This window comes from Cebus imitator, unplaced genomic scaffold (assembly GCF_001604975.1).
Source record: "Cebus imitator isolate Cc_AM_T3 unplaced genomic scaffold, Cebus_imitator-1.0 Scaffold54, whole genome shotgun sequence".
NCBI lineage: Eukaryota > Metazoa > Chordata > Mammalia > Primates > Cebidae > Cebus > Cebus imitator.
The window spans coordinates 1,247,028-1,259,002 of record NW_016107369.1 but is presented as its reverse complement, the minus strand read 5'-3'; the positions used below and the strand labels follow the sequence as shown (position 1 = coordinate 1,259,002).

The 11,975-nt window shown below is 49.5% G+C and overlaps 1 protein-coding gene across 8 annotated transcripts in view; it reads left to right on the top strand.

Moving 5' to 3' along the window:
- ADCK1 (aarF domain containing kinase 1) overlaps positions 1-11,975 on the top strand; it is a 140,861-nt gene that overhangs the window by 58,784 nt on the left and 70,102 nt on the right. For 7 of the 8 annotated variants that reach the window (XM_017528529.2, XM_017528530.2, XM_037738489.1 and 4 more), the window contains one exon: positions 3,393-3,596. The exons of the other annotated variant lie outside the window; for it this stretch is intronic. In XM_017528529.2, coding sequence (XP_017384018.1) covers positions 3,393-3,596 — 204 coding nt within the window. The remainder of the gene's footprint in view (positions 1-3,392; positions 3,597-11,975) is intronic. 8 annotated transcript variants of the gene reach the window in all.

Below are 11,975 nucleotides of genomic sequence, written 5' to 3'. Positions count from 1 at the left end.
TTTAGTAGAGACGGGGTTTCACCGTGTTGACCAGGATGGTCTCGATCTCTTGACCTCGTGATCCACCCGCCTCGGCCTCCCAAAGTGCTGGGATTACAGGCGTGAGCCACCGCGCCCGGCCAGAGTGGGATTTAGTCTGAGGTTAAACTCTTAATATATTTACAGACTGCAACTTGTTTTCCCCCCCAAGACATGATGAGCTTTACTTTGCTATCTAAATGACAACGTAAAGGTTAATATCCAGAAAAGAGACCTTGCAGACAGTGCTGGCCTGATTTCTTGGGGATGAGGAGTTACAATTTCATTTTTCTGATGAGCAGTACACATGTGTGCCATGGGACCCTGCCAAATTAGGAAAGAGTTGCTGGATTCTTTCTGATCAAAGCTGGTCCTGTCTGCGTGGCAGAATCTTGCCCATTGAAAGCTGAAAAAAAAAAAAAATCAGCTGGACTTTCCATTCTCAGAAGACTCTGAAAAGGGATGATAAAAAAACTTCTCTCATTATTGACATATTATTTATTACTCATAAGAAATTGGAAACATAGGCTGGGTGCGGTGGCTCACGTCTTTAATCCCAGCACTTTGGGAAGCCAACCTGGGTGGATTACTTGAGCTCAGGGGTTTGAGACCAACCTGGGCAACATGATGAAACCCTGTCTCTACTAAAAATATAAAAATTAGCCGGGCATGGTGGCAAGCCCCCGTAATCCCAGCTACTCAGGAGGCTGAGTCAGGAGAATTGCTTGAACCCGGGAGGCAGAGGCTACAGTGAGCCAAGATCGTGCCACTGCACTCCAGCCTGGGCGACGGAGTGAGACTCTGTCTCCAAGGAAAAGAAATTTGGAAAATACAGAAAAACCTATATAGAGGGAAAGAAATACCCTTATAATTTCACAGTCCAGAGATACCACTGTTAACATTTCATTCCTTTAGGGCTTAAATTTCTGACTAGAAGAATTAATTAAATGTCAGCTTGGGATCTATCGCCTTCTCTTTCCATGTCTGCCCTTCTCTCTGTGTGTGGGGTGTGTATGTATGTCTGTCTGATGATCTCTTTCCTCTCTGTCACTCACATGCCCCTAACCCTTGTTGGAGATTTTGCCTGGTTCTGACGGGGAGCCAGCATTCAGTCTGACATTGATACCTTTCTGCCTAGCTTTGGGTCTGGAACTCCTGCTCTTGGGGCTTTAGATGTGGGTAAAGGGTTGCCTTCCTTGGGTCTTGACTCCACCTGGCCTAATCAGTAACTAATCAACACTAAGTGGATCTTATTAGCTATTAGCTATTCATTGCCCCCCTCTCAAACCCCAAACCAAGGCTATAACAATGCTTTTAATTAATATGAGGCAGATTAAAACTCGGTTTAAAGAAAAAAAGAAAAAAATAACCTTGGCCGGGCATAGCGGCTCACACCTTTAATCCCAGCACTTTGAGAGGCTGAGACGGGTGGATTACTTGCGATCAGGAGGTCAAGACCATCCTGGCCAATATAGTGAAAACTCATTTGTACTAAAAACATAAAAATTAGCCGGGCGTGCTGGTGCAAGCCTGTAATTTGTTACTCAGGAGAATTGCTTGTATCTTGGAGACAAAAGTTTCAGTGAGCTGAGATTGGGCCACTGCACTCTAGCCTGGTTGACAGAGTGAGATTCTGTCTCATAAATAAATAAATAAATAAATAAATTGTCTAGTAGACCTTGAAGTGGACAGGCCCCTGGGGGCTTAAGGATGGCTGACCTGCTAGTGCCTGGAGTCTGAAGCATCCCCTCTGCTGTGGTGGGAGGTGGGTGGATGGGAGAATCACTTGAACCTCTGCCTCCTGGGTTCAAGTGATTCTCCTGCCTCAGCCTCCCCAGTAGCTGGGATTACAGGCATGTACCACCACGCCTGGCTAATTTTCGTATTTTTAGTAGAGATGGGTTTTCACCCTGCTGGCCAGACTGGTCTTGAACTCCTGACCTTGTGATCTTCCTGCCTCGGCCTCCCAAAGTGCTAGGATTACAGGTGTGAGCCACTGTGCCCGGCTTACAATACAGTTTTCTAAATACAGTCATTCTCCCTTGCTATCAAACATTGACTTTATCCCTTTAAGTTTACTTTATGTTTGTACCCTTTAATCCACTTCTCTTCATCCTCCCCCTCCCCTCCACCCCTCCTTCCCAGTCTCTTATCTGTTTTTCCACTCACTACCTCCAGTATCACATCTTCTCTCTTATATGTGGGAGCTAAAAAAAACAGCAAGAAAACAAAACAAAAAACCCTCTTCTTAATTTCTGAAGTAACGGTTTCCTGTGTGGTTCACTTGGTAACTAATTATATAGGATCTTTGAATGCTTCTTCCACCTTTGTTGTCAACTGTTATTTAACTCCTCACATGATTTTATGGCCCCCATATGTGTTAATTACATCAGTGTCCTACGTGGCACTTAAGAGTGTAAGGCCATCCTTGTGGTTCACTCTCTTGGTTGACTGAGTTGGTAGAAGGCTGGTACCAGGTCCCCACAGGGTACTGGGGTCCCTTGTCTTCTGCATGTGCCTGTGCTGCCTCAGAGGCTTAGCTCTTGGAAGGCAGGACCTTCACAGTGCCAAGGCCCTCAGCTGGGTTGGGGGATGAGTGTGGATATTCAGGCTAGGGGCAGATGAGGCCACCTCCCAACTCTGGAAGGACTGGTGAGCATCCAGTTATGAATTTAGGCTGCTCTGTCCTGGTCAACCTGCCCAGATGCCTTCTCTGTGTGCCCCATACCCCCCAGTACAGTGACTCCTCCAGTTAATAGGAGACCCCTGCCAAAGGGGGATCACCAGGTTGCCTAAGGAGGGGTAAACTGACCCAGGTCAGAAACAGAGCAGATCAAAACTATTGTGCTGATTAGTAGTGGGATTGCGCCTGTGAATAGCCACTGCACTCCAGCTTCAGCAACATAGTGAGACCCTGTCTCCGAAAAAAAAAAGAAGAAATAAAACATAGAGGCCCAAATAAACAAAACATAATTAGTATGTCTGAGGGGTGGCTGGCAAATACTTTAACTCAATGTCCCTTGAATGAATCATTAGTAGGTTAGACTTGGTTAAGAGCCTTGAATGCTTACTTCCAGGGAGTGGGACCCAGACCAGGTAAGTTTTGATGGAGAGGAGGAGATAGGAAGCACTGGGCTGTGTGTGAAGGCTGCTTCTGTATGGGGTTGGAGTTGACTGCCCTGTGTATCAGAAAGCTGGACAGCAAGGGAGAAGGGGCATGTGTGTATGCGCGCGCGCATGTGTGTGCATACACGTACCTGCCCTGGACATTGTGGGGTAATGAGGGTTTTCATGCAGAGTGGGCGGGAGAAGGGAACAAGATCTAGGAACAGTCTGCACTCACACCTCTCTGGCCCTGGCTTGTCTTCCTGCAGGTGCACCTGCGCTCTGCCAGGCGTCTCTGTGAGCTCTGCTGTGCCAACCGGGGCACCTTCATCAAGGTGGGCCAGCACCTGGGGGCTCTGGACTACTTGCTGCCAGAAGAGTACACCAGCACGCTGAAGGTACTGCACAGCCAGGCACCACAGAGCAGCATGCAAGAGGTCCGCCAGGTCATCCGAGAGGATCTGGGCAAGGAGGTACTGTTGCAGGGAGGATGGGCCTGGGTTGGGATGCTTCAGAAAAGGCCCTGGCTGAATTCTTGCAGTCTCGGCCAGGGTGCTAGGGATCCACCAGTGACAAAACCAAGTGTCACAGCCACTCTCGCTGCTGAAATCAAAGAGTTCGGAAGGCGTCTCAGTTGCCCTCAGTGAAACATACCAGTTCAACCATATGAAATAGTTCATATGAGACTATTACTGACCTGAAACCTATATATGATTCATATGGTTCAACCTAATGATATCTGTCACTTACTGAAGGTTTAATGCCTTATTGAAGCTTTATCCTCAGCAGGGCTTTCAAGGTTGATCCCATCCTGTTTCAACATACCTGTCTATAAGTTTGGTGGGGCAGAGTGGCATTGTGGTTTAGTCTCTGGAGCCAAGAGCTTGGGCCTTGCACAAATGATTGATCTTGGCACCTCACTTTCCTTGTCTGTAAAATGGGGGTAACCATGGTGCTCACTGCTTAAGGTTGCTGTGCGGATTAGATGGGATAATGAATAGAAGGTGCTTAGTATAGTACCTGATGTAGAGAAGGGGCCATCGAATATTAGCTATGATTTGGATAGTAACGGTGTCCTATGATCGTTCTTTCCCTGTGCTCCGGTCCCATTGTGCTACCTGTCTCAAACTCGCTGCGTTCTCTTAGTCCTCAGTGCTTGTGCCATGGTCTACCATCTGCCTGCTGTCTTGTCTTTATTCTCTACTTGTCAGGTGACTTCAGACCATCTGCCCATCTGTCCACCCAGCTAGCAAATGGCAGGCAGGGTGCTAAGTGCTGGGTTTCCTGTCCAAATCCCAGCTCTTCTAGGAAGTCTTTGACCCTCCCTTGACTGATCTTATCCCTCCTTTGGGCTCTGCAGACCTTTGCTCCCCATACTTGTGCAACTTGCGGCTTGATTAGTTGTGTCTAAGGGTTTCCTTGCAAGTCATAGTCTTTGAGGATGAAGACCACCACAGTCCTTTTACCCTGTTTGTGCAACTCTGGAACTGTACCTAGCAGGTGCCCAGGGTTTGCTTAAAGAGCCAATGGATGAACTAGAAGTAGCATCCTTAGGCTACTTGCTGCAGGGCTGGGAGAGTAGGGCAGAGGTTTGATAAAGACCAGTGGTTCCATTTTTACAGGGATCTGGCCCTGATTATTGGTCCTTAGTGTGGAGCTGGCCCCAGGTACCCAGCCTCCATCCAAAGGTGTCCCACTTCTCAGGGATAGCCTGGTCTGGAGTGGGGCTTGGATCACACAGGAGGTGAGCATAGAAACCTCTACGAGTCCTCTGCCATGAGGAACATTTCCTCCAAATGGAGAGACATTGAGTGAAAGGTAAACCCGATCTGTGGCTGGAGTCGGGGAGCAGGCTGCAAACTGGGAGGAGGAGGGTCAGGAGAGAGGGACCCCAGGCAGAGGGGAGGACGGAATTGGCACAGTGCCGGCCCACGCGTGGCTTTGCCTCTTGCCAAGACTCTTGGCCTGCAGCTTCTAGCAGCACGAGATTCACCCCCAAATTAAAACTAAATAAATCAGGGTAATAATAGTGTGAAGTGCATCATTGCTGGTGTGTGGTAGCTCCCTGGGGGTGGAAGCTGGAGGGGGAGGCAGTAGGTTAACCCTTGGAGGCCGACTTGTCTGGAAAACTGGGGAGGGAGTAGGACAAGGGCAGGCCAGTGGCTGTCCCCAAGCCAGGGTGGAGCGAGGGAAGTTTGGATGTCAGCAGTCATGATGGCCCACTCAGCTGGCTAAAGGATGTCTGGGATTGGAGGATGTCACCTGCTCTTCAGGGCATCTTTTCCAGTCCCCTCTACCCGCTGCTGATTAGCCCTGAGCACAGTGGCCCTGTGGCTCCTGCCCCACAATGCTTCTTTAGCCCCCTGAGAAAATGGGCTACTGTCCAAGTTACGGTTCTGAGGGGCATCCTTCACAGCTGGGGAGCTTCTTCTGGGACCTCTGGGTTCTTACCAGGCCCCCACAGGCACACGATCAGTCTTCCCTGCCCTCTTCCCCCTCCTTCCCCTGAGAAGATGGCATTTGTTTCCTGGTGACACACTTTCCCAGTGTGTGGGTGGAGGGAGGGGAACCAGGCCATGTGGGAAGAAGGTTGGGTGCGTGTGGGGGTGTGAGGGCGGGGGGAATGTCACTCACTTGGCATTTCCACCTGCCTCCAGCCCCTCCCATGACACTTTTCAGGGAGCAGTCTCGCCCCCAGGATGCTTGAGTGGGCCCCACTCATCCTCAGCTCCATGCCAGTCCCAAGACCTTCTGTAGAAAGCTCCATTTCAGCCCTGGCTTAAAAGAGGCTGTTGGCTGGGTGCAGTGGCTCATGCCTGTAATCCCAGCACTTTGGGAGGCCGAGGCAGGCCGATCACCTGAAGTCAGGAGTTCAAGACTAGCCTGGCCCAATATGGTGAAACACTGTCTCTGCTAAAAATACAAAATTAGCCAGGCATGGTGGCAGGTGCCTGTAATCTCAGCTACTCGGGAGGCTGAGGCAGGAGAATCGCTTGAACCCAGGAGGCGGAGGTTGCAGTGAGCAGAGATCGTGCCACTGCACTCCAGCCTGGGCAACAAAAGCAAGACTCCATCTCAAAAAAAAAAAAAAAAAAAGCTGTCAGTCATGCCTCACCACCTTCTCAGTGCTAGGATAGGCTTGAGGTTACCTTGAGCTCAAAGATTCCATAAGTGCTCCTGAAACTCAGACTTTAGAGAGGGGCGGTGCAGTGAGGGAGGCGCTTGGATGGTGCGTCCCTGCCTGGCCTGAGTCTGTTGGTTCTATATGCCTGTGAAGACCCTTCCCAACAACAGCAGCTTTAGAGGTCACTATGTCCTCAGACCTGTCCCTGTCCCAGGCAGGTGGGGCCCGGCCCTGTGGGGTGTTCCCAGCATGGGTATGGGGGTAAGATTGAGAGTGCAGGACTACTGGACCCTACGGTTCACATTCATTTCTGGATCATTCAGAATTTCTGCACATCAGCGGCACCATCAGTGCATCTGATCACTGCACATCAGCGGCACATAAAGGGCGCCATCCTTGCCTAGCACTGGCCCAGGCAGGGAGTGTGCTGGGGGCCACATTGCTGAGGGAAGGCCAGTGACAAGCAACGGGATGAGACCTCACATCCTCTGATTCCCAGGCTGGTGATTCGTCCCCTAAATAACAGCTTCTGTTTGGCAGGAAAAAAAGGAGTTGTGTGTGTGTGTCTGTGTGCATGTCTTGGAAGTTTCTCAGCTAGTATTACCAGAAAAAAACATTTTTTTCCTCTATTTGATATTAGGCTTATATCCTGAAAGACAGGTTCCAGGAAGCCATCAAGAGCCCAACTTCTGGGAGATGGGGTCATTTCTGCCTCCCCAAAAGCGACCTGGGTCTGGACTGGGTCAGGGCTGGTCCCAGCCTTGGTCCCCTTGACTGCCCTTGGTGCCGTGGGTCCAAATGCAATGCTGACCTTGGCCAGCAGATGGCGCCTGAGCTTGCAAGTCAGGAATGGGTATGAAGACCAGGTCCTTCCCTGTGGTGGGATCCCTCCAGGAGGTCGAGACTTACTCTTGGGCATGGTTCATGCTGTTGAAGGAACCCAGGCTGACATCTCTAAACCCTGAATGGGGAAGCACAGGCCTCAGCCACGAGGCTGTTGACCACCCTGGGCACCTGAGCCCTTGGTTCCATGTTGGAGGACGTGGCACAGTTCTTTACAACCACAAATCCATCCTTCCACCTCCTCATCGGGGTTACGAGTTCTCTGATGCTCTGCAGTCTCTCATGGCTGGTGATTCTTTGCATCAGCACCTTTTCCTTCATTCCTTCTGTCTCCTGCTGGTCTGTGCAGTTGGTATTTAGTGAAGGAGGACAATGCCAGACACTTGGGTGTAGCCATGGATGGGGATGACCTCATTCTAATCTAGTCTTGGCGGTCCAGGGAGGTTCACTCATTGTGGTAATACATGATCACATAGTGCCCAAGGAGCTTGCAGAGGAAAGAGGTTGCCTTGGGCAGATGGAGGCTTTCTGAAGCAGGTGGCCCCTGACCCAGCCTCTTAGAGATGGAGGGAATTGGAGGAGGTGGAAGTTGGAGGAAGTCATTACTGATTAACATGCTGGGCTCAGCAGAGGTGCAGGGGTGGGAAAGCATAAAGCATGGAGGTGAACAGTGAAGTCTTGCTGATTACAATGTGGCGTTCAGCCGGTGAAGAGTGGAGCACAGGTCGTAGGATTAGGGCTGAGGCCACATTATGAAGGGCCTAGAATGTTCTTTTCAGAATGTGAGCCTGAGGGACAGGAGAACTTGGGGAGGGAGCTGATCAAAAGAAGGATGAAGAGACTGAGATATACGGAGGGGGTGGGCGTGTGGTTGGGCAGTTGAAGGAATTTGCCTAATAGCCTGAATTTTTAGTAATGTGGGAGATGAGGTCATCTTTGAAAAGTGGAGGAAGATGTAGACGGGGAGGTTTGAAGTGGGTGGGAAGCTTGGGGATAGAGATATGGTGGGAATTAAGGAATGATCTGTAGAACTGTCAACCATGCCGTGCTGTTATCCTTGGTCATGCACACACACGCGCGCATGCACACACGTCTATACCTGCCCCCATGACATACAGATAAGTCCGATCTTGTTACAGCCTATTTCAAGAAATGGTCCAAGCCGTGCATGGGGACTCATGCCTGTAATCCCAGCACTTTGGGAGGCTGAGGTGGGCAGATCACTTGAGGTCAGGAGTTCGAGACCAGTCTGGCCAACATGGTGAAACCCTGTCTCTACCAAAAATAGAAAAATTAGCCGGGCATGGTGGTGGCACCTGTCATCCCAGCTACTCAGAAGGCTGAGGCAGGGGAATCACTTGAGCCCAGGAGGTGGAGGTTGCAGTTAGCTGAGATCTGGCCACTCTGTATTCTAGCCTGGGCATCAGAGTGAGAGTCTGTCTCAAAAAAGAAAAAAAGAAAAGGTCCATAGTTCTGTCCTAGAATATAGTTGTATCAGATAAAATTCTTTCCATCTCTGAAATCTCATGAGAAACAAGGAAATGAGGCCAGGTGCTGCATGGAGCACAGAAATACCTCTGTTAAGGACAATGCTTGTATTGGTGGTCTGGGTGGTGTGGTTTGGCTTTTGTACTCTGAAATTTGTTTTTATCGGTCTTTCACCCCTTGATCCCCTCCCAGAGGACTTTATTTTCCAGCTCCCCATAGTACAGAGGGACAAGTGCTGTATGTTGCAGGTGCTCTGTGTTCTTGATGCACTATCTGGAGTTTCAAAGAGAATGAAGGAGAGAGAAGGTGCAGGGATACCATTGTGCAGCAGGTAGAAGAATTCATATCCAGCTGTTTTGTAAGACCCTGTGGGTGCAGTGGGAGGGTGGCTTGTCTTGTTTGCTCAAGGTTTAAGCAAATGTTCAGAAAAGAGATAAAAAGCCTTTCCTCCAAGAATATCAACTGTTGATCCAGCTTGGTGGTGGTGTCAGAGAGAAGGCACTATAGGCACAAGGACCAGCATGAACAAGACAGAAGTAGAGAGATGAGGCAGGAGAGGGCCTGGCTGGGTGAGGGGCACACGGCACTTCTGCTGTCCCATGAACTTGATGGGAAGTGGGAAAAGGCAGCCTCTTTTTGCATCCCTTCCCTTAGGTTATGGCAAGTTGGCCAGGGCTGGGCTGGATATCATACCTGTGTAAGTCAGGGCTCTCTAGAGAAACAGAACCAATAGAATATGAATGTGTGTGTGTGGGCGCATGCATGTGTGTGTGTGTGTGTATGCACATGTGCACATGCTTGTGTGTGTGTCTGTGTGTATGTGTGGGCGCATGCACATAAAGAGAGAGAGAGAGACCGATTAATTATTAGGAATTTGCTGGTGTGGTTATAGAGGCTGGGAAGTCCAAAATCTGCAGAGTGGCCCAGTAGGCTGGGAGACCCAGGAAGAGCCAATGGTGCACTTCAAGTCTGAAGCCTGTTTGAAGGTTATCTGCTGGCAGAATTCCTTCTTGCTTGGGGAAGGTTAGTCTATGTTCTACTCAGACACTTTCCTGACTGTATGAGGCCTACCCATGCTATGGAGAGTAATCTGTTTTATTCAAAGACTACTAATATAACTGTAAATCTTAGCTGGGCACAGTGGCTCATGTCTGTAATCTCAGCACTTTGGGAGGCTGGGATGGGAGGATTACTTGAGCCAGGAGTTGGAGACAAACCTGGACACTATAGTGAGACTCCATCTCTATTTAAAAAAAAAAAAAGTTAAAAAAAATTAAAGTAAACAAACAAACAAACTGTAAATGTTACCTAAAAATACCCTCACATGGCTTGGTGTGATGGCTCATGCCTGTAATTCCAGCACTTTGGGAGACCGAGGCAGGTGGATCACCTGAAGTCAGGAGTGTGAGACCAACCTGGGCAACATGGTAAAATGTCCATCTCTACTAAAAAAAAATACAGGCTGGGTGCGGTGGCTCATGCCTGCAATCCCAGCACTTTGGGAGGCTGAGGCAGGCCAATTGCCTGAGGTCAGGAGTTTGAGACTAGCCAGGCCAACATGGTGCAACCCCATCTCTATAAAAATATAAAAAATTAGCCGGGCGTGGTGGTGGGTGCCTGTAACACCAGCTACTTGGGAGGCTGAGGTAGGAGAATCGCTTGAACACGGGAGGCAGAGGTTACCATGAGCTCAGATTGTGCCACTGTCCTCCAGCCCGGGCAACAGTGTGAGACTCTGTCTCAAAAAAAAAAAAAGTTTAGCCAGGTGTGGGGGTGTGCATCTGTAATCCCAGCTACTCGTGAGACTGAGGCAGGAGAATCCTTTGAACCCAGGGGGCAGAGGTTGCAGCAAGCCAAGATCGCACCACTGCACTCCAGCCTGGTGACAGAGCAACACTTCATAGCAAAATGAAACCCTCACAGAAACACCCAGAGTAATGCTTGGCCCATATCTGGGTGCTGTGGCCCAGCCAGGCTGGCATGTGAAATTAACCATCATAATTCCCCACGTGGCCCTCTACCAGGATTGCACATGTGTACCCTCGGTCTGCTTTCACACGGCCTGGAGCTTCATAGCGAGCCTTGGAGGTAGGCAGGAGCCAAATTGCCTGTGGGTACATTGGCTTTGGGGCCTTGGGCATGCTACTTACCCTCTCTGGCCTGTCCCTCCATTTCCTGATCTCTACAATTGGAATAATAACACTACCTGTCACCTAGGCTTGCCGTGGGGTGGAATGAGTTAAAGAGCGTGGTTGCTGCAGGGCGAGAGCCAGTAAATGTTAATAATGATTTCTGTGTGTTGTGCTGTGTGCTTTCTATGAGCAGGAACTGGGGTTCTGGCAGAGTTGAGTCTCTACCTACGCTTTCTGATAAGCGGTGCAGTTCTCTGTCCCATATTCGGTCATATGTTGCTTAGTGATGGTGATATGTTCTGAGAAATGCATCATTCGGCGATTTTGCTGCTGTGTGAACATCGTAGAGCACTTGCACAAGACGAGACGGGATGGCCTGCAATACGCTTTGGGTATACCATATAGCCTATTCTTTTCAGAATGTGAGCCTGAGGGAGGCTTGACTCTAGGCAAGTGTAACACAATGGTGAGTATTTCCGTATCTAACCATAGAAAAGGTACAGGAAAAATATGATATTGTTAGCATAATGGACTGCTTTTGTATATGTGGTCCATTGCTGACCAAAATGTTGTTATGCGGCACATAACTGTACTATTTTTTTTTTTTGTTTTGGAGACGGAGTTTTGCTCTTGTTGCCCAGGCTGCAGTGCAGTGGTGCAATCTCAGCTCACTACAACTTCTGTCTCTTGGGTTCAAGCGATTCTCTTGCCTCAGCCTCCTGCGTAACTGGGATTGCAGGCACCTGCCACCATGCCCAGCTAATTTTTCTATTTTTTAGTAGAGGTGAGGTTTTACCATGTTGGCCATCCTGGTCTTGAACTCCTGACCTCAGGTGATCCACCCGCTTCGGCCTCCCAAAGTACTGGGATTACAGGTGTGAGCCACCGCACCCAGCCAACTGTACCATTTTGTTAGAAGAATCCTCCTTTCTCTTCCTTTCCTGATTAGTACCCAGCATTCTATCTGGTCAGCCCTCTCCCTGCCACTATTAGGAATCCCTACAGGCCCCAGCACTTTGGGAGGCTGAGGTGGGTGGATCACCTGAGATCAGGAGTTTGAGACTACCCTGGCCAACATGGAGAAACTCCATCTCTACTAAAAATACAAAAATTAGTGGGGCATGGTGGCACATGCCTGTAATCCCAGCTACTTGGGAGGCTGAGGCAGGGGAATCACTTGAACTTGGGAAGTGGAGGTTGCAGTGAGCCGAAATTGTGCCATCGTACTCCAGCCTGGTGACAGAGTGAGACTCCATCTCAAGAAA